Genomic DNA, 23,320 nt, shown 5'->3' on the forward strand with positions numbered 1-23,320 from the left:
AGAGTGCACCCTGGCACCGGGCTCCACCCGGCACCACTCTCTGTCACCAGTACCAAAAAAGAAGGCGCAAAAACACGGCTCCCCAGTGCTGGTGAGGAAAAGGAACTGCCTTGGGCCGTCTGCTTATTCCAGAGCCCCACAGTCGGCCTTCACCAGTTGGGGCCGTTAGTCCAGTAAAAGGTCCTCCTCCGACTCCTGCAAGCAGTATTGGACCGTCTTCCTTGACGGCACCAACACCAACACGTGCTCTCCAGGCATCGAAGGAGCACAGGCCTCCGCCCGCACTGCTAGCGCAGCAGGTGCCAAAAGCTTTGGCAAAGGCTCCCCAAGAAGGCAAGCTAGCTGAAAAGGCTTTCCAGGGAACAGTAGAGCGCCACAGATCCCCCGAGGCAATAACGTGCTCTCCATTTCCATGCTGATGGATGCCAAAGCCTCTGTCCAGGTCAGCAGATACTCGCCATCAGTTGCTGGCACCATGGTCGCAGTCACCATCATCCTGATGCGGTTCGCTGAGTGGGAGGCGCCGGTCCCCCTACTACCAGCACTGATCACCGTCCCGCAGATCATTGTCTTGTTGCCGATCCCGATCACTAACACTGTGGCAGCGTTCTCCTTCCTGACACTGGTCCCCCGGCACTGACCCTGGTCAGTACCTTCAGCGTGGAGGGTCCGTCCATGCAGGGCACCAGTCACCGTTATCAGTGGTCTTAAGGCAGACTCAGGCATCTACAGCCCCTCCGTGGTCTCCGGAAGGGGGTTCCTCCAGAAACGAGGGTCGCTTCAGCCCATCGCCTAGAACCAAGCAGCAAGAATGGGCTACCGAGCCAGCATCAATAGTGCCGAGACAGTGGCAGCGGGGTCAGTGGCCCATGCATTGGCCTTGTTGGCACGCGTGGGGAGTTCTAGTCATGGCTATGCCTCCTTCATCAGCTGCTGCCTCGGAGCACCATCTACGGGCAATGAGCCCATTACCGGAGTCGTGCCTGGAAGCCAAGACTCGAGGGTGTGCCCACCCCTAAGCCACCTTCCCTGGCAGAAGAAGAGGACGAGGGTCCCCCTCAGGTGGGACAATCCTCTTCATCCCCAGACGAGGTGGTTGCGGGACCCTCCACGGCTAGCCTGCCTGATGAGTTTAAGGCCCACCAGGCCTTCCTCTGGTGGGTGGCTGAGAACTTGGGCCTCAAGGTTTAGGAGATGGCCAAGCAGGCAGACACTTTATTCAATGTCCTGTCAGTTTCTACCCCGACCCGTGTCACACTACTGGTGCATGACGGGGTCCTCAAAATTGCCAAGACCATCTGGCAAACATCCTTCCCCATCTCTCCTACCTCAAAACGGGATGAAAAGAAGTACTTTGTCCCAGCCAAAAGTTTTGAATATCTCTGTACCCACCCTCCCCCTGGCTTGCTGGTGGTCTTGGCGGCCAATGAAAAAGAGAAGCAGGGGCACTGCAGTTTGACCCCGAAAAACAAAGAGGCCAAACAACTGGACTTATTTGGAAGAAAAATTTATTCCACCACCAGTTTACGGTTTCGGGTGGCGAACCATCAGGCCCTGTTGGCCCATTATACCTTTAACTTATGGGACTCCCTCCGTAAGTTCAAGGAGTACCTTCCTTGGCCAATGGCTCAGGAGTTTGACACTCTGGTATAGGAGAGTACCATGATGGCCCGGTGCGCACCGCAAATGGCCTGGGATGCAGTGGACTCGACAGCCAGGGTGGTAGCATCCATGGTGGTGATGAGGCGCAGCTCCTGGCTTCAAATAGCTGAACTTTCACAAGAGATGCATATCAATGTGAGAGAGCTCAGGGCAGTCCGCCTGGCCTGCCAGGTGTTCTTGCCGCATGTGAGAGGCAAGGTGGTGCAGGTCCTGACTGACAATACAGCCGTGATGTAGTACATCAACAGGCAGACAGGTGCCAAATCCTCAACCCTTTGTCAGGAGGCACTCAGCCTTTGGGACTTTTGTGTGTGGCATGCCATTCATCTGGTTGCAGCCCACCTACCAGGCTCCAGGAAAGTTCTGGCAGATTGCCTTAGCAGGACTGTCTTGTCTCGCCATGAATGGTTTCTCCATCCGGAGGTGGTTGACATAATCTCCCAAAGGTGAGGAACTCCCCAGGTGGATCTGTTTGTGACCAGACAGAACAGGAAGTTCCATGAGTTCTGTTCCATCCAGGGTCTGGACGGAGGTTCTCTTTCGGACGCCTTCCTCATCCCTTGGTTGGGGGCGCTCATGTATGCCTTTCCACCTGTGGATTAACGGCACCGGGTCCTGGTGAAAGTCAAGCAGGACAGAGCAAGAGTTACCCTTGTGGCCCCCGCATGGCCCCATCAGCACTGGTTCGGCATGCTATTGGACCTTTCGGCAGCTGCCCCTCTTCCCCTGCCTCTTCAGCTGGACTTGCTGTCACAAAACCATGGCAACCTGCTGCATCTGACCCTGGTGGCGCTGCATCTGACGGCTTGGCTCCTGCATGGCTGAGCACAGAACAGGCATGCTTGGCCTGTGTTCAGCAGGTTTTGCTGGGCAGCAGAAAACGGTTCTCATGCTGGGCTTTGGAGAGGCACTTTCAGGCCAAGCAGGCCTCGCTGAAGGAGTCTTGGACTACTTGCTGCATCTCAAGCTTCAAGGGTTGTCCCTCTCGTCCATCAGGCAGTCATCTTGGTTTTGCATTCCGCGCTCCAGGGCAGGTCTCTCTTTGCCCATCCTATGACGGTGAGGTTTTCAAAGGGTCTGGAGTGCCTCTATCCGAACGTTCAGGATCCTGTCCCTTCCTGGGACTTGAACCTCCTGCTGTCCAGGCTCATGGGATCCCCCTTTGAGCCTTTGGCTACCTGCTCCTTCCTGCTGCTCTCCTGGAAGGTTTCCTACCTGGTCGCTATAACCTTGGCCTGCAGGATGTCTGAGATCAGGGCACTCACCTCAGATCTGCCCTATACTGTCTTCTTCAAGGACAAAGTCCAGCTGTGCCTGCACCCAGCGTTTCTTCCCAAGGTCGTCTCCCCGTTTCATACTGGCCAGGATATATACTTCTCAGTCTTCTGTCCAAAGTCTCATGCGTCGGACGAGGAGTGCAGACTTCACACCATGGACATCAGGAGAGCATTGGCATTCTACATAGATAGAACCAAGCCATTCTGCAAATCGACACAGTTGTTTGTGGCGGTGGCAGACAGGATGAAAGGTTGCCAAGTGTCTGCTCAGCGAATCTCATCTTGGATTACAGTCTGCATTCGCTACTGCTATGAGCTGATGAAAGTGCCCCCACCGACGATTGTGACTGCTCACTCGACGAGGGCACAGGCATCATCGGCAGCCTTCCCGGCGCAGGTGCCTGTGACGGGTTTGGTCACAGAGACCCCCTTGGGACTGTCACCTGATGTGCTGAGCAACAGAGGGTCCTGTGGCACCTTTAAGACTAACAGAAGTATTGGAGCATAAGCTTTCGTGGGTGAATAACCACTTCATCATCCGCAACACAGCTACCCCTTTGATACCTGATGTGCTGAGATTACCTCTAAGCCTGTTTTTCCTGCCAGCTTGGGACTCCAGAATCCTGTCTTGTTGAGCCAGACACGCTACTCCACTGCAACCCAGGTCTGGTGCACACCCCGAAAGCTGCAGACTTTAACCAGAAATTGCTCAGCAAGTCACCTATCTCCAGCACCCAGATACCCAGCTCCCAATGGGATCCAAACCCCAAATAAATCCGTTTTACTCTGTATAAAGCTTATACAGGGTAAACTCATAAATTGTCTGCTCTCTATAACACTGATAGAGACACATGCACAGCTGTTTGCTCCCCCGGGTATTAATCACTTATTCTGGGTTAATTAAGAAACAAAAGTGATTTTATTAAGTATAAAAAGTAGGATTTAAGTGGTTTCAAGAAATAACAGACAGAACAATGTACGTTACCAAGCAAAATACAACAAAACACGCAAGTCTAAGCCTAATACATTAAGAAACTGAATACAGGTAAATCTCACCCTCAGAGATGTTCCAGTAAGCTTCTTTCACAGACGAGACTCCTTTCTAGTCTGGGCCCAATCCTTTCTCCTGGTACAATTCTTGTTAGTTCCAGCTCAGGTGGTAACTAGGGAATTTCTTATGACTGGCAGCCACTTTGTTCTGTTCCAGCCCCTTTTATATCTTTGGCATAAGGCAGGAATCTTGTGTCTCTCTGGATCCCCACTCCTCCTTCTAAATGGAAAAGCACCAGGTTTAAGATGGATTCCAGTACCAGGTGACATGGTCACATGTCCTGTGAGACCCCAAGCTTCCATTCTTTTCATCCTGACTCACATGAACACAGGAAGGCTTACAAGTAAACAAAGCCATTTACAACCAATTGTCCTGGTTAATGGGAGCCAACAAGATTCTAAACCACCATTAATGGCCCACACTTTGCATAATTACAATAGGACTTCAGAGAATACTTCATATTTCTAGCTTCAGATACAAGAATGATTCATTAATACAAATAGGATGAACACACTCAGTAGATTATAAGATTTGTAATACCTTACAAGAGACCTTTTGCATGAAGCGTATTCCAGTTACATTATATTCACATTGCAAGCATATTTCATAAAGCATATGGAGTGCAATGTCACAGTGCTGATCCAGGAAATCTGTCAGGCGGTGACCTGGTCGTCTATCCACACTTTCACATTGCATTATGTGCTGACACAGCAAGTTTGAGATGATGCTGGCTTTGGTAGAGCAGTGGTTCAGACTGCAAGACGGTAAACTCTGAGCCCCCTCTGAGGATTCTGCTTGTGAGTCACCTACAATGGAATCTACATGAGCAAGCATTCAAAGAAGAAAAAATGGTTACCCATCTTTTCATAACTGTTGTTCTTTGAGATATGTTGCTCATGTCCATTTCATTACCCGTCCCGCCTCCTGATCCCAAAGGACCAAGCCCCAGACCCAGGTCAATATACAAATCAGATCTTACCCACAAATCACGTTGTTGCCAATCCTTTAGAATCTAAAATCCAAAGGTTTATTCATAAATGGAAAAATAGATGAGAGCTAAGATTGGTTAAATGGAATCAATTACATACAGTAATGGCAAAGTTCTTGGTTCAGGCTTGTAGCAGTGGTGGAATAAACTGCAGGTTCCAATCAAGTCTTTGGAGCACATCCACAGCTGGGATGGGTCATTCAGTTCTTTGTTCAGAGCTTCAGTTTGTAGCAAGAGTCCTCCAGAGGTCAGAAGCAGGATTGAAGACAAGATGGAGGAGATGCAGCAGCCTTTTATAGTCTCTTGCCCTGTGGTCTTTCTTTGTTCCAAAGACAAGCTATCCAGCACATGGCATGAAAAAACCTTAGAGTTCTGTCCATAGGCATGTCCCTGCATGCCTTGCTGAGTTACAAGGTTTATCTGCCTTCTCTCAATGGGCCAATTGTATAGCTGATGCCAAATTGTCTGGGGTGTCACCCAGAAGCATAGCACAAGTTTGAAATAGAGACAGGATAGAGCCAATACTTATAACTTTAAATACAAAATGATACATGCATACAGATAGCATAATCATAACCAGCAAATCATAACTTTGTCTTAGACACCTTACACAACAACCTTTGTACAATATTTGCTGCAAATATATAACAGTGGTTGCAACAATGATCTGTACGGTCACAGTTTGTCAATAATGTCACAGTTTCCTAAGTAGCTGCTGTAATCCATTGCTTCTCAGCTACTGGGGCACAGCCTAGAAGTGGTTTGTGAAGAGAGGTCTGGTGGGTCACATCCCACATGTTGAAAGTAGCAAAATCCCTTAGTCAGTTGCTCCTTTCCTCTCATCTCTGTTGATGTGGGTGCTGCCTCCACCGCCTTCCAGCCACTACATAAATCCAGGCAGCTTGGCAGCTCTTCTGTCTATATAGAGCTCAATTCCAGAGCAAGGGAAACATGCCTCAAGAAGATGTGCCACTGGCCTCACAGCCCTTTGAAGCTCCACTTCCCAGTACCCAGAGCTGAGAACCAAGGGCAGGAGGAGGGGGAAGAAGTGGTACTATTCCCTACATTTTTTTCTCATCAGTGACCCAAAAACTGGCTGAAAAATCATCTTGTTGACAATCTTTTGTACCTGCAAGTTTGAGAACTACTGCTCCATTCTGTCTGACCTGTGCCAGAAAGATTGACTTCCTGAGCAGAAAGTTTTTGTCTTCAGTACACAGGAATTCCATGTTGCCAATTATTAGGATGTCATTGTGAAATATCAATTCCAGCATTAGGACTGGAATAGGCCCTTTGCGTGATCATATCCCTGAAAAGCAACAGGAAGCAGCAAAAGAGACTGCTGCTGAGGTCCCATGGTTTCTAGACATGCTCGCTCTACTTCATATATTGCATTGATTATTTCAAGGAGAAATGTGGCATCTGATATCATGCTCCGCTAGTACTTGCTTAAGTAGTTGCCTGAGTCTAGCCCTGATCTCCATCTCTGTTATGTCCAACTTTTTCATATGGAGACTGTTTGAATCATGTCCATGCATCATGGAGTCAAATTGCCATGTGTTAGAGAGAACCCAGTTTGGACAGATGATCCAGGTCTGCTCTATGCCATTTCCCCACCCACCCTTTCTCCATCCCTTTTTTTGAGATGCATCAAAAAAGAAATGCCAAATCAGTACAGAAGGGAAAGACTTTTGATCAGTCTACTTTCTTTTTCCAAAAAACTGAATCATGTAGTTCAGAAAGTTGGACAACCTCTAAATGTCAGGAACATAGGAACTTGTTCAGACCTGTGATCCATCTAGTCCAGTAGTCTCTGACAGTGGCGAACACCAGATGTTTCAGAATAAGGTGCAAGAAACCCCGCAGTGGGCAGATATGGGATAATCTTCCCTCCCCATCTTAATCTGTAAAAGTCAGAAATTGGTTTAAGCATGAGGTTATATATCCCTTTCAATACTCTTTTTTTTTTTTTTTTTTTTTAACATTAACTATTATAACTCTGGAAATTCTTTATATCCATATCAAGGCTCAAAATAAGTTCAAATTCTGCATGCTGACTTTGCCTTCTTTTGCCTGTTAAACTGGTTTCAGGGCTCTTGACCTAAAAAATACATACTTTTACAGCACTATCACACCATCTCACCAAAAGAAGCCATCCATACTTTTGTGAAGACAAACAAATACTCCGCTGTGTCCTTATTCTCTCTATTAAGCGCCTGGCTGTAGTGGCAACATGATTCAGGTATCAGGGAGTATGTGTGTACCCATTCCTAGTTGACAGATTTATTTGGGCTTGCGTACCTTAGAGAAATCCCTGGAGAAAACGTGCAATCTGTTTAATTCCCTAAGCCTCAAGAAAAAGTGAGCCTCAAAATAAAGTGAGGAATGTCTGTCCTCAGATCTACTGAAAGAATAGCCTTCATCTGGGCAATCCTGGATTCTGGTCAAACTAAGGTTTTCCTTGCAGCAGAAAGATTTGCCAATATTTGCCTAGTCCTATTCCTTTGGAAGGAGGGCCCTGAAAAATCTGAAATTTCTTCTTAAATTGATATGCCTTTTAGTTTCCTTCATTTATGTGACAGCTTAAGCCTGACTGCAGTTGAAACCATTACTGCCAACAAATTAATCTCAGGGTAGACAATCTATGTGCACCTTTGACTGTTCCCTTGAAAGTTCCAATCTTTTATTGGTGAAAATGAAGACAGTGTTTTGAAGGAGTTGTTTTTCAGTCCTACATCCCCATCAGCAATAGTCATCGCAGGGGCCTGTTATCTGATCACAATGGTCCCTTCTGGCCTTAGAATCTATGAATCTAAAAGTTGGACAGCTCACCTCTGAGAACTGAGAGTTCATGGTCACTGGAACATGTGGGTAGCCAAACTCCACACAAATAATTTAGAATTGTGAGCCCATGGAATAATCTGCTCACAGGGGAAATCTCCTCCTAATTCCTATTAGATAGAAGTTGTTTTATGCTCTGAAGCATGTTTCTTTTATACCCCTTCCTATCCAAAGGTTAAAGTTTCTTTCAGAAGCAATGGAAATAATGTCATGAGCAGGAAAGAATCTGCTACGTTTCAAGGGAGTTCACATGAAGGATATACGAAAAGAAAGAGCTGAGGTCATTGAACTAGTCCCTCATTGATCCAGAAGGCAAAGGTTTTTGGTGTCTGATAGAGGCAACCAAGGAGTCTCCATTGCACATGCAGGAAAAATCCCAGATCTCTGGAATCAGGGATTCCTTCTTTATCTGGACCTGGATCACCTGATAATTATCAGAACTAGGCATTGAAATAGAAGTGTAGTTTGAGCAGGGATTCTCTGTTAGTGTGATTGATATACTTTGGTCTACAGACAGAACTGAACCAGGAAATGCTACTCATTATCTAGTCCCCAAATTTCACTTCTGGTATGAGGAAAACATGAAGAATCCCAAAGATCTGGTGATCTTATCTACAATAGAATTTCTCAGGAATGGTTTGGTCAGGATCCTATATCAAAACCATTCTTCCATTTGAAGGTCCTACGTGGATTTGGTCCAAAATCACTCCTTACATTACAAAGTTTGTTCTTTATATTGGGGGAATTAAATTCATGCCTATTATTTGATAGTAATAATTCTGCTTTATATTCTCCCCTTCCCTAAAACTTCTGTGATTCATGGCTTGATATCTTCCATGTGATATGAAAGAGGGGAGAAGCTGCGAAGCAGAATGAAAAAAAATTACTGCATAATTTCCTTTGTCAGCAGCTTCTCCCATTATTCTACCCACCCTGTTCATTTGTTGAATAACCAGAATATAGTTTGTAACTAATTGATTTTTTTTGTAAAGGGAGACTTAACCACATAAATAGCTTAAGTTTAATTAATATAATTTCAAGTTATTGTCTTAATGCTAGTAATCAGTAGTTGGAGTTCTTCTACAGCTTTGGCCTGAGGTGAAGGGGTGATGCTTAGTTTTGGAGCTCCCATCAGCAACACTGTACTGCCTCTGAATTGATGGGTGAGGAGCATAGCCCATTCATCACCAGAGCATCTAGGTGTCAACTCCTGATTACGAACAGGAGTGGAAAAATAGTAAGCTAACTTTTGTCACTAACATAACAGTTATGACCTAGAACACGTATAGGTATCTTGGGTGAGGAACAAAAACTGACAAGGAAGTGTCCTGGTTCTTCTTCAAGTGCTTGCTTATGTCGATTCCAAGTAGGGGTGTGCACGCAATGTGCACAGTCGCCAAAAGATTTTTTCCCCTAACAGTACCCATCGGGTTGGCTCAGGTGCCCCCTGAAGTCACGCTTTCGTGGCGCCGCATATAGGGCCCTGCCGACCCACCATCTCTTCAGTTCCTTCTTACCGCCAATGACAGTTGTTGGAGTGTTCTCTCTCTCTCTCTCTCTCTCTTGTTCTCGAGCAATCCCCTAGTGGACTCTCAGTTTTATCTGTAAATAGTTTAGATAGTTGTTAGTAGTTCTTAGTAATAGTATAGACTGAGTTTAACCCACCTTCCCCATCCATCTTCAGGGACCCTCTCATGAGCAACTCCTAACACAAGAGCTGAAAATGCTTCTATTAGCAGGGGCAATAGTGGAGGTTCTGCAGGAACTAAAGGGCAAATGGTTTTACTCCCAGTACTTCCTCATCCCGAAAGCCAAACGGGGTCTTAGACCCATTCTCAACCTATGAAACCTCAAGAGGTTCATGAAGAAACTGAAGTTTTGTATAGTCTCTTTGGCCGCCATTATCTCTTCCCTGGATCCAGGGATTGGTATGCTGCCCTTGACTTGAAGGATGCATACTTCCATATTTCAATAGTCCCATCCCACAGAAGGTTCATCAGATTTGTAGTGGTCCGTACTCACTACCAGTTTACAGTCCTCCCCTTCGGCCTGTCGGCAGCACCTCACCAAGTGCATGGTAATCATAGCTGCTTTCCTGACGAAATGGCAGATGCAGGTATTCCCGTACCTCGATGACTGGTTGGTCAAGGACCGCACCAAGGCACAAGTGGAGCAACACGTAAGCATGATAAGTTCTACCTTCGACAAACTGAGTCTTCTGCTGAACATGCAAAAGTCAACACTATCCCCCACTCAGAGGATAGGGTTTATTCAGGACAAGTCAAAGCATTCCTGCCAGAATCTCGATTACAGACAATTCACAACATTATAGAGGGCTTCAGACAGTACCCCACCACCACAGCACGGAATTGCTTGAAGCTCCTTGGACACATGGCTGCCTGTACATATGTAGTACAGCACGCGAGACTGAGGCTCAGACCTCTCCAGGCCTCGCTGGCATCGGCATATCGACCAGGCTGAGACATGCTGGACAATGTAGTTAGGCTTCCATCGCAGGTTCTCGAGTCTCTCCGGTGGTGGCTCAATCCACAAGCAGTGTGTACGGGGGTCCCCTTCTCCAAACCACATTCCTCGCTGCCTCTGGTCACTGATGCATCAGCAATGGAGTGGGGAGCGCATCTGGGAGAGCTCAGGACTCAGGGCCTCTGGTCCCAAATGGAGCTCTTGCTTCATATCAACGTCAAGGAGCTGAGGGCAGTTCATCTGGCATGCCAGATCTTTCAAGCTCACTTGGAAGGGAGATGTGCATCAGTCATGACTGACAATACAACAGTGATGTTTTATATAAACAGAAAGGGTGGAGCAGGCTCCTCTCTTCTCTGTCAGGAAGCCCAAAAGCTCTGGCACTTCTGCATAGCCTACTCAATACACCTGGAGGCATCCTACCTCCCCGGATCTCAAAACGAGCTGGCGGACCATTTCAGCAGATCTTTCCACAATCACAAGTGGTCCATTCACCCAGATGTGGTGAACAAGGTTTTCCAATGGTGTAGAGTTTGCCGGGTCGACTTGTTCACCACGAGAGACAATAGGAAGTGCCTGCAGTTCTGCTCCTCCCTGAATCACAGTCTGGGCTTGCTTGCGGATGTATTTCTCCTCCCTGGAAGGACCACCTGTTCTACATGTTCCCACCTATTCTGCTAGTCCACAAGGTTCTCCTCAAAGTCAGGAGGGAAGGAGCCTCAGTGATACTGATAGTGCCAGCCTGGCCTCACAAGCACTGGCACACCACACTTATGGAGCGGTCGGTGAACACCCCAATCATCCTGCCCTTAGTTCCGGACCTGATCACCCAGGACCATGGCTGGCTCCAGCATCCCAATCTAGAATCTCTTCACCTCACAGCTTGGAAGCTTCATGGTTGAACCTATTAGAGCTAACATGCTTGCGACCCACTAGGGACGTCCTCCTTGGCAGAAGGAAACCATCCACCAGGGCATAGGTGCCAGTTTCCTCTGGGCCCAGGGAGTGCTCAACCCCCCACTCCATCCCAGGCCCTGCCACATCCCACCCCTTTTCCCAAGTCCCTCCTTTTCCCACCCAGTTCCGCCTCCTCCCCTGAGCGTGTCTCGTCCCCGCTCCTCCCCTTCCTCCCCGAGCCTCCTGCATGCCGCGTAACAGCTGATTGAGGTGAGCAAGAGGGGCTGGAAGGGAGGGGGAGGAGTTGATCAGCAGGGCTGCCAGTGGGCAGGAGGAGGAGGTAAGCTGACTGCCAGTGGGTGCTAAGTACCTGCTAATTTTTTTCCATGAGTGCTCCAGCCCTGGAGAGCACCCTGTTAGGAGATGCATGGCTCCTGCTCATGAGCTTGGAATTATCTAAAAATCAGTTCCATTAAGGCTGCTTCTCCCTCCCTCCCTCCCTCCCTCTCTTGCACAGAGTTTTGAAGTTATAAAAGGTGGAGGGGCTCCAATCACTATTCAGCTCCTTCTACTAATTCAGGAATCTCTTTAGAGGCTCCAAAGAACTCCAGAAGATAGATGGGAAGTATGGTTCCACATGGGCAATCATCTGAGAATGGTTATAGTATGTAACTGTGTTTTTTCTTTGTGAATTGCTCATATGGATCCCTACTCTTGGGAAATTATCAAGATATAAAGACCTTAAAGGAGGTGGATGTAACCTAGTGCTTTGAGTGCACATGCATGTTCCCATGCCTGGTTTCAAGGCTCTGACCTGCAGCAGAATCAAGTTACCAAGGGTAACCTGGTGGCAACCCAGAAGCACGTTCTGACAGAGAAGAGACTTGGGGTCAAAGAAAAGGTATAGGAAAGGTCTCTCTGCATAACTGAGACAGGAGACACTTGCCAGGGAGCAAGAGAAGAACCCTCATCAGGAAAAGAGCTGGATTCAAGAAGGACCCATACAGCCTGGGGAAGAAGTCTGGAAGATCTGATTTGACATTGAACTGTTATGTGGTATTAATAAATTAGACCCCAAAAAGGGGATATTACTTGGAGCATGAGTTCATTGCATTTATTGATGAGACCAAGAAGGGAGAAACTGAGGCAACGGATACATCACCGGGCAAGGTAGGCTGATCCTAGCAGTGTGGGTTTGAGGTGTATTAGTTAAAGATGATAAGATTGTTCTCTCAAATTGGGTAAGACATCTCAAAAACAAGTTGAAGGAATGATGATGAAAAAATAGAGTTCCAGCAATAGCCCTGGGTATTTCAGTGATGGATACTGTGCAAAGACATATCATAGAAGCTGCCTTAGACTTAGCTGAGTGTCCTCCAATATCTCCATGTGGCTGAATATCTGTCATGTCATAACAGTGTTGTATACCTAATCTTATTCATCTGGACAGCCTGTAAACCAAGATGGGTTGAACCCTGGTCTTGTTACATACTTCAAAAGTCAGGGGAATTTGCAGATAATTTTGGCTTATATATAACAACTTAAGGCCTTCTGGACATCTCAAATATGGATCCTTATCTCCCTAGATGTGCATAAGACCAGGGGAGGGCGAAAATGCACAGGTTTCTGTCCCAATTGAAATGGAAATCAAAGATCACTTTACACAGGAAGTTGGAGTGAAGATACAGGATCACCTTATTCTTTTTGCACACAGTGAAGGGAGCATCAACCCTGTATCTTACTAAATAAGGGATCATGATGTGGCTATAATCAATGCCATCTTCACAGACAGATGGCACGCAAAACAGTTTAACAAGGTTCAAACAGCGCTTTATGAAAACAAGAGTCAGATACCATGGTACATCTGGTTCATATGCCAGAGAAAATACATGGAAAATTTTTTCAGAAATGTGTTACTGTATGATGAGCAGATTGCCAACCCACAAACATGAATGTAGAAATCTGAGGTGGCTCCCAGCTTGACTTGGGCTCCCAGCAGTCCAGAAGCCAAGCTGTCAGCCTGGGGAGAATTTTAATCTAGATGGAGAATCTTGCCCCACTCCTGAGACAAGAAATCTAGTAGACTGGGAAACAGGACTTGTGGTTTCAAGTTCCAGAGGATTAGAGAACCAAAACTTCCAGGCTTGTGCCAGGATTATCCACCGCATTTTGCTTTCATCCCATCTTACTTTCTTAATTAACTTCTGGATCAACAGAATCAGAGGAAAATCCTAAAGGAACTCCTGATTCTAGTCCAGGGGTACGTCTATACCCAGCCGCTAGTTCGGCGGCTGGCAATCGAACTTTTGGGTTCGACTTATCGCGTCTTGTCTGGACGCGATAAGTCGAACCCGGAAGTGCTCGCCGTCAACTGCAGTACTCCAGCTCGGCGAGAGGAGTACCGCGAAGTCGACGGGGGAGCCTGCCTGCCGCGTGTGGACCGAGGTAAGATCGAACTAAGGTACTTCGAACTTCAGCTACGTTATTCACGTAGCTGAAGTTGCGTACCTTAGTTCGATTTGGGGGGTTAGTGTAGACCAAGCCCTAAAGAAGAGTGCCTGTCAATGATGCTGGATCATGCCTGCTCCTGGAGTATATCCAGATGTATTTGGCACTCTAGTGATAAAGATCTAGCTGTGACTTGCCCTTCTAACAGAACAAATAATGAAACATTGAGTCTGTTGATTGGAAACTCTGAGAAATTGAACTTTTAGAAATTGAATTGGGAGAGAGGGGCTGAAATGTTCACATTGTAAAGAAACAATGCAAAAACAGATATTCTGAAAACCAGAGCCTTGCTGACCTGGGGATTAAGTTGGGAGGAGAGGGAAAATGGAAATGAGTTGAATGGATTTTTTTCAACTTTATTTTCCTTTAGCAGGTTAATAACCCTGTTTGCTTTGCTTTGTGCTTTCCTTCTCATTTAAGCAAATTCTAAATTACTTCTGTTTCATTTGCAAGGAGTGATAACTGAGCTAGCATCTTTGCCAAACAGCTTGAACATTCTTATAACAAAAGCAAGTCAGAGCAAAAAGATTATAGTTGCTATCCAGAGTAGAAAATGTGCATATTCACAGTGCAGTTATTGAACAATAACCAGACCAAACCCAAGCATTCTGATTACTAATGATAAAGGCTGTTAACTTGTCAGAATATAGGAATATGCATTTTATATGGTTGTATGATTTTTCTCAATAATGACTACATGAAACAGAACCCTACAACCAATCAGCATGCTGAGGATAGCTAGGAAACATTGCTGTACAGGTCATCATTAACTGTACCACATGCCTGCAATTTGGTGAGCTGAGACAATTGCATTCCAGTATAATTTAATATATTTTGTTGTGTAAATTTGTACAGGTGTTACATCTGCTTTTATTAGTGACTTGAATCTATCCTATCAGTCTTCTTATTTAGAGAAATTACCAGTTTCAAGTCATTTTTTAGATTGAATGATTCAGATGCTGTACTTATCAACTCTGTTAAATGCTTATCATTCATCAGAGGTCCTCACTTCTCTCTACACCCACGTACACACACATTTCCTCCTTGCTTACATTGGGAGTTATTCTTATTGGATCACATCCACCCTCCACTGCTTGTGCAGAACTTTAATTTAAGTCAATGGTAGTTTTGTGCAAAAATCAGTGGTTGTGTATGATCCATGGAGAGGTGAATAAACCCCTTATTATAGACACAATTTCTCTTCTGCTCTTTTAAAAAAAGTACTTTAAAAAGTTATTTTTCTTTCTTCCCTTTAAATATTTTGCTGAGAGCCAAACTTATATAAGTAATCATTCTCTTTTTCTTATCTGCTGCTGAAAAGAGGTTCCAGGTAATGCTTTTATTTTGCTAAGCTGTCTAGTCCATATTTTACCATCACCTCTCATTACCATTAAAAATCCATATGTTATTTTGGAGTCTCATAGGATGCTGTACTTTACCTACCAACCTTCAAAATACCATTATGCTGCTTATCAGTTCTTAAATTACATATATAAAATCAGCAATAGTTCTATTCCATGTATTCTACATTATATTTAGGGATGTATTTACCAATAAAATTGTCCACATGTTCACTAAATTTGTGAACATTTTAAAAATACTAAATTAGTGTGAAATAAGAGGAGGTAGGAATGGAGTTCAGTCTAGTTCTTAGTGGACAGCTATCTGTTATAAAAAAACAGAACACTACGTAACTTGCACTCCTTTATCATTTTTTGGCAGTCTCAGTAGAGAGATCAAGGAAAAAATGGTCATAGAGACTGAATTTGCCATGACAATCTAGCACCCTTTATAAGCATTGAAGCCACTGTTTAACCATTATTAAAATAAAAATCTTAAATACTTGATAACTAACAGGTCTATACTTGTGCACACAAAATTGGCACTTATCTCAATGCATACAAGGCTTAGTATGAGTGCCCATCTGACTGCTTATTGTCATCAAGCAAGATTTTCAAAAGTACCTAAGGGAGCTATTAACTTTTAATGGAAATTAGACACTTAAATTGCTTAGTTGGTTTTGAAAATCCTGACCAAAATAAATGTCAACAAACAAATTGTCTTAAATCTTTTCAAGTTCATAAACTATTTGGAGCTCATTTTTCCCTGGGTGAGGTTCAACCTGTTCTGAGGGCCAGCACCACTGATGTCCTTCAACATTGGCGGTAGTTATGCCATGTGGTATCCTTCAGCACAAGGGTGAATTTCTTCATCTGTCCATACAGCTGCAATTTACTCTCTGAAAAATGTGATTAGAATATCTACATTTTAACACAGAAATAAAGATATCACCATTGGTATTTCAGCCTCGTTTACCACTAAACTCAAAGATAAAAGACTTGTTGGCATCTTACACTAGTAGAGAAGGGAGATAGATAAGGAAATGCACATCAGAAAAGACCATACGTTGATCTGTTAATAGCTTTAAAATGAAACCTAGGGAGAGACATATTGTAACATTGTACAGAACTATATGTACATACCATCATCAATGATGTTGATATCACATCAAGTGGGATGAAATGAGATTAATTGTTCTTAAACCTATGTATAGTATAAATAGATTTATTTCATTTCTACAGTCTTTTAACAAAGAATACTAAAATATAGATGTCTAGTAACACTGACTACATTTTCATGCATAAAACAAATTACCTATGTGAACGGGTCTATTCCCCTTTGATACAGGGACTTAACTCCTGTATTAACTCCCTTACATGTGTTCAAAGAGAAAATTAACCTAAAAGCTTCCCAATCCTCTCCCACTTTTTGTACACACAGTTTTTGAGCATGCAACCATATTCCCCATGCAAATGCATGTCCGCTATATATTGCATGTGCTAATAGTGACCCAACTGCATACCAAATGAAAAATCTGCCTGGAAAAACTGGGGGTTTTTTAGATTTGCATCCTTAGGACAGTTTTTTTGAAAATGTACTCCCATGTTCTGTACCATGCCTGGCATATGCCTGCTTCCGAATGCCGAGATTGTTACCCTGAAACATATTCGAATGAAAAATATGTACATATATCCTTACTCTTATCTTGCACTCAGTTTCCACTGCTGTGAAAAAAATATAGCGCATTTAGAGTTTTGTTTTGTTTGTTTTTTAGATTGGTTTACAATTATATTGTTTGGATATCTTGAAAGACAGACAGTTAAGCACAAACTAATGAAGTTTAACTCCATTCTTGAGACCAAAAGTCGTTTATTTTGCATACTTTATGCTATAGTATAGTAGCATACAAATTCAAATAGGCCAATCAGTTGCTTGGCTAAGGAATTATATATTGTACTTAAATACTAGATGGTCTTCTCAAATTGTTTTATAATTGAAAACTGTCATACATTTCTCTCTTCTCCCATTCTACAACAGTGGATTAAGGGACATGCAACATTTTATGATGCCACCTACTGGAAGGAGGCAAACAGTTCTGATACCCCACAAGTAACTACATAAGCTTGAGCCAGAACTTTCTCCCTTTAATTTTTTTTGTCTTCTGTACTGGGAAACATAGAGGCTTCAACTCTGCACTCCTGCTGTCTCCTTTCTTCTGCCCTTTTCCTCTCATTCTCTTTCTCTGTCTTTCAGGGACACAAAAGAAGAAAGGAGACAAGGAAGGGAAAGAAACTTGAATGTTTTTCTTCAAATCCAAGGGAGGGTAGAAGGCAGGGGACCAGGATCTGTGGCTGATCACTCCCTGGGGGCAGGGCAATCTCAACCGGGGTTGGCAATTCAACCAGACATTGTAAATATCAGATTTACAAGGGTGGACAGAGGGCACAGACTTTCCCTCCTCAATTTCTAAGAGGCTCCCTTGATTGAAGCACCCATACGCCTAGCATTCTGCCTCCCTGCCTTACTGATATCAGCACTCTGCCTCAGCTTTCAGCTCTGCTCCACAGCTTATGCAATTCATCATCAGCTTCTCTGCCTCCACAAGGCCCAGGGACTCTTGTACCTGAGGTCTTCAAGCCAATCCCACTTCTGGTAAGTCCTGCTTTGGCAGGTATTTCTTCTGCCTCTCCTCCCTTGTTGGACCCTCCTACTGCTTTCCTTCTCCCTGTGCTTCCCATCCCCAGGATTTTCCTCCTTCACCTGTTGTTCCTGCAGGAATTTCTGCTGCTCCAACTTCAGCCCCCTTAGCCCTCCTTGGAGCCTTTCCCTATCCATCTGGCACTCCCTCAGCCCCAGATGGTTCTGACATCTCCTTTGTTCCCTGTGCAAACAGCACAATTCTCTCGTTCTGATGCCAGGGGGGCTGCTTGTTCTCCATACTGGAGACCAAATTCTCTAGCGGCCTGCCTGCTCATTGAGCTGTTCTTTTTAGCAGCATGTCCAGCTGTTCAGCAGCTCTCCAGTTCAGTCTCTCCAGTGTCCATTTCCTGAGGCTTCTCTGCCTGTCCTGGCCCTGGTAAACCACACTCTGGCCAATTCATATCTTTCATATTCTACTTCAGTTAAAGCCTTGGTAAAAATTTGTGCTGGCTGTAAGCTCCAGGTTATTCCCTCTATCTGGTGTAAGTATTGAGCTGGTGACTGCAAGATTCAGCCCCTGGGTTTCATATCATTGCACTCAGGAATTCAAACCCCAGATCATGCTCTTTCAGCATGAGAGTGAAACTGACTATTTCACAATTTATGGTATGTGGGTCTTTCTGTTGAGCAGTAAAACCAAGATCCTGGCTGCTTATAAAAAGTGTTTGTTGAGCACCGCCCCCACCCCCACCCCCCCGTCCTAATCCTTCAGCTCTGCAGTCTCTGCCTCCTCTTACCAGACTGTAAGTGCAAAAATCAGAACTTTGTGTCTCAATCTTTGGGGAGGGTTTATCACCTCTCCCTTGTTTCCCAGTAGCAGGTTTTCCTTCCATTTTTCTGCTCTTGCCCAGGGAGCCTATGCAGTTCATAGGTTCTGTAGAAACTTGGTCTTCCTCTCGGTCGCTGGCTGGGATTCATCTCTGCTCTCTCACTGATTTTCTTTGGATGCACGCTTTTTTCACAGGTGCTCTGAATGGCCTGGCTGCTACATCATTGATCTCAGTTTCTGTGGTCTCCCTTATTGCACCACACATCAGGACCCCTTACCTGTTGCATTTCAGTCTCTGCTAATTGTGTGTTGCACCAGCCTCAGAAAGAATAGACTGTACAGCCATACTCTCATACTGGCTCCCTTCTGCACAGACAGTACCTCTTCCTGTAAGACTGCCTGTCCCTGCCCTCCTTGTTGCTAACTTGAGTCCACTTTAGAAGCACCATGATCCCTCTGCACAATGCTTAGCAGCTTGTCATGAGAAATATAACCCTGAGGTCTGATTCTACAAGGTTATTACTGCACAGAGGGAATAGACACAATTCCCTGGAGAGGGAGATCATATTTGAACCAGCTTCTTGCTCAGAATCACCAAAATCCTTCATTTCTAGGCTGCTGGGGACCTTCAATGTGTATTTTCCACAGTCAGAATGTGGAATATATATCTTGGGAGAATACTTGAACTTGTGCCTCAGTAATGAGGTTCCACTTGTCATACATCTTGTTGTTCCTAAGTTCTCCTCCTTAGTATTAAGTATGACAAGTATAGAGCATTGTACAGCTGCCTGCTTTTATCTGTAGCATATCCTTTTGTAATCATGGGGAAGTTCATATGATGTTAATATTTTATGCTTTCTGAGGTTCTTAGAGAACTTGGTAATGTTAATGAGTTAGAATACACAACACAACTGTGAAGTAGGAACGTCTTGCTTCCATCCAGAGAGAGGGAGGCTGAGGCACTGAAAGATAATGCAACTCAGGATCTCTTTTGTAATAGAACTATCTGTCCCTTCAGAGGAATTTTGGCTAGGAATTCTGCTCCTGGTTATTTCTTATGGATAAAAACTACAAAGGGTGCCGGTCCTTCTTTGTTTTATGGCTGTTAAATAACAGCAGAGATTCTCGATGGAAACTTCCAGGTCAGTTCTCTAGTCACTTTTCTCAAGTGACCATCTCTGCTTGATCGCAGTTCAGAGCCCATATCTGCATGTTCATATCTTTTCAGCTCATTGGAGTCTTTTACTTTTCACCCTCAGAAACAGTCACTTCCTGTGTTTAGCACCCTGCCATTTGTACTTTCTTCAGCTTCCAAATCTTGCTGGTACTGGATGCCAACTTCCCTGGGACAAATCCCACCTGACCTCTTTCCAGTAATTTGTTCTTCTGGATGTAGTCCTACATAGCTATCTGTGGAAGGCTCTCATGTCCTATTAAAGGCTTCAGTCCTTACTGAGTATGCTGTTGCCAATCACAGCATCTCCCCTTCCCCAGTCAGGAGCATCCATGGGATACTGGCTTGCTTTGTAGCCTGTGTGGACTTCGTTCTGTAGGTGTGACTGAATCTTTGGCCTTGGCCCATATGGCACTCTTTCATCCCTGTGTGGATTCATCCTTCTTTGAATTGGTGATTTTCTCTATCCATCCTTCCTTTCCTCCATCCATCCCCTGCCTCTTTAGCACCAGTGACATGTCTCTTGGATTGGGATGGTGCATCTGGGCAATCCATCAGCCCATGATCCTGGTCTAGGGGGTACTGTGGGTGGAGTAGAAGACTCCCAGAACTCTGGGCCTCCTGCCTTACTCTCCTAATTTGGTAGCTTCCAGTCCTGATTTCCCACATCTTTGTCTGCTGTAACAATCAAACAGCAGTGGCTTCTGCAAAGTGCTAGGGAGGTGCTTGCAATACAGCCCCTAGTTTTGGAAGTGATGCTTCTAAGAACCCTTCTTCTGTCCTTGAGACCACTATATCTGGAGAACCATAACAGCAGCCTTCCAAGCAGACTTAATTACAAACTCTTCTGGAAAAATGGAACCTTGCGCCCCTGGACTTTGATGCCATTTTCCAGAGTAAAGAGTGCCTTACCTTGGACTGGTTTATCTTGATATCTGTCATTTCAGATTCAGTTCTCTTATTCCAGTCCCTCACCCTTTTTTGTGATACCTCACATAGAGTTGAAATGGTGTATTGAGATGCTGCTTCCTCTGCTACTCAAGGTACTGAGGAAAGCCAGGCAGGATGAAACAGTTGTAATCCTTGACCTGGTCCCTTCAACTCTGTGCTCTGCAACCACTTCCACCTTAGACTGACTGCATTTAAGTTGAAGGGAGCTACTTCTGAAAAGAAGGTTTCTTTGTTGACCTGACTCTGTCTGGAGAGTGGAAAAGGTGCTTCTTTTTCTTACTCTTAGGTCTGGAAAGTCTTCCTGGCCTGGTCTGACATCAGAGGGCTATCCTGTTTCCTACTTTTCTTGCTCCAGGATCTTTGGGATTTTTTTCTATTGGTACTCAAGTAAGGTCTCAAAGCAGTGATTAATCCTTCCTTTGTTCCCAAGGTGAAGATGGAATTTCCTATGAAGAAAAATCAGCCGTTCTTCCTCTTGCTCCCTCCAAATCCAATATTGCATCCCAGCCCCTATGAGAAGAGGTTTCATTTGTTGAACATTTCAAAAAAAAATCTCATTCTCATGAATTTAGAAAGCCAAAACAACTGCTACTCTGTTTTGAGAGTTGTAACAAGGGCAAGGCTGTATCTGAAGTCACTTTTGTTAGGTAGGTCCACACCTGCATTCTCACAGAGTATGCCCAGGCTGGCAGCCTTGTCCTGAGTTTGTCAGATGACATTTGGCAAGATAAGTCTTCACTTCTTGGTCAGTGATAACTGAAGCAGTCATTTCCCAAGTGTATGATGTGGCAACGTGTTTGTCTCTATTCCTTTTTATGTCACTATTGGCTAGGCCTCTCTGCTTCTCAGATAGTCTCTTTTGGACAAAGGGTCCTGCTAGCAGAACAATATGGTAGCCCCACTTCCTGGGTTTATTACTTGCTACATCTCTGTCATTCTATCCACTGTTGTAGGATTGGAGAAGACAGGCATATGACAACAGAAAATTACTTAACAGTAATTCTGTTTATCGAAGTCTCCTGTTCTCTCTACCTACATCCCTCCATTCTCTGCTCTGATGCTTGTTTATCATCTCTGTCACTGGTTTGTATACTGTGTCCTTTTCTATGGCTGTGGAAGTTTTTTTAACTGGAGGGAGCATTTTCTGGCTAAAGCTGTGTAGTCCGGTATGGGGTTTCAAAACTCTTTGCATCCCTGCTTCCAGTAGGTGGCACTATAATCCATCTGTCCTTTAATCCAACATCATAGGATGGTAGACAAGGGTTACTACAACTAACAGAATTGCTGGTAAGTAGTCTTCTAATATACAGCACTCTGACATCATTCATACTTATCCTTTTTAAAAGGAGAAAGGTACTTTTTATTCTGATGATAGAATGGTCAGCCATATTCATTTTATCTAAGCAAACAGGAAAGTAGATTAATGATATTTAGTTTATAATGGTGATATTGAAATGAATGAATTTATTTATATGTAATCCGTAATTACTACTAATACTATCTGTATGAGTGCCAAGAAGGTTATGGAGATATCAAAGGAAATACAGTACCTTAATTATAATCCCAGTGAATAATCTGCAGGTAGTAAAATTGTGATTAAGTACTCTCAGTATCATTTACCATATTGGTTTTAAGATGTCAGTTCTTTCCATTCACATAGTGAATGCAGTTCTTATCCCTGAAATAATATGGTATTGTGCAATCAAACTTGTTTTCAATTTACTTTTTAATCATCTCTCTTCTTCAGGGACTCTTGATCACATAAAATAAAGAATTGGGAGTAAAGCTGGATAACATTTTACTATCTCACTTCAGAGATTTTTAGGACTAGAAGTTATTAAATATAAACTAATGTTTTTCAAACATGTACAGCCAATAAATCTGAAATGGATAATATTCTAGAGGTCAGTGTAGCCATTTCCAGAATAATAATGTAATTAGCTATTGACAACTGAAAACTAAGGCTGTTTTATTTAAAAAAAAAAAAAAAAAAAAGGCATTGACATGTGATCTTAGTTTTAGATTAAAATAGTTGTACAGATTGTCTGATTTTTTTCAGTAGATATAATTGGAGCTGGGCTGTTTGGAAGCAGCTGACTAAACAACTAAGGGTGGGATTTGTGTTCCTATAAATCTTAGATACTTTTGAAAATCCCACCCTAAATGACTGTATTTTTCTGACAGGAATTTAGTGGCAATATAATTTGTATCTATTACAATGTAATATTTCCAGTGGTTTTATTTATTTTGTATATTTTAAATATATTTACATCTTGCGTGATTTATATGTTTTCATAATATTCCAATAAACAAGTAATATAATCCCTTATACATCCTATTGATGAGACACGTTTGAGGTTTGGTCAAGGGCATAGTTCTGAAGAGTCTAATGTGGACTTGGAGAGACATCCATTTTCCATGCAAGATATTGATTGCTTATGTGCCTAACTGGAAATTGTATACCTATGAAAAAAGTGTAGGAAAAAAGTGATAAAACGATGTTTTTTCTCACAATAAAACATTGATTTATCCCTGAAAAAGCATAAATGCGTTAAAGGATGTCTGTTATTTTGTGAAGATGAATTATATCCCATAGCTAGCATGTGTAAAATGGGTAAAAAATTGCATGAGTTGCCAGGGACTTTTGTGGTTTAATTGGATAGTAAAATAAAAAATA

At 43.9% G+C, this 23,320-nt stretch overlaps 1 protein-coding gene across 6 annotated transcripts in view; it reads left to right on the forward strand.

The window, feature by feature from the left end:
* Window positions 1–23,320, forward strand: part of EML5 (EMAP like 5) — a 290,414-nt gene that overhangs the window by 221,739 nt on the left and 45,355 nt on the right. For all 6 annotated transcript variants that reach the window (XM_034768124.1, XM_034768125.1, XM_034768126.1 and 3 more), the window contains one exon: window positions 15,030–15,038. In XM_034768124.1, the coding sequence (XP_034624015.1) occupies window positions 15,030–15,038 (9 nt within the window). The remainder of the gene's footprint in view (window positions 1–15,029; window positions 15,039–23,320) is intronic.

This window comes from Trachemys scripta, chromosome 4 (assembly GCF_013100865.1).
Source record: "Trachemys scripta elegans isolate TJP31775 chromosome 4, CAS_Tse_1.0, whole genome shotgun sequence".
Lineage (NCBI taxonomy): Eukaryota > Metazoa > Chordata > Testudines > Emydidae > Trachemys > Trachemys scripta.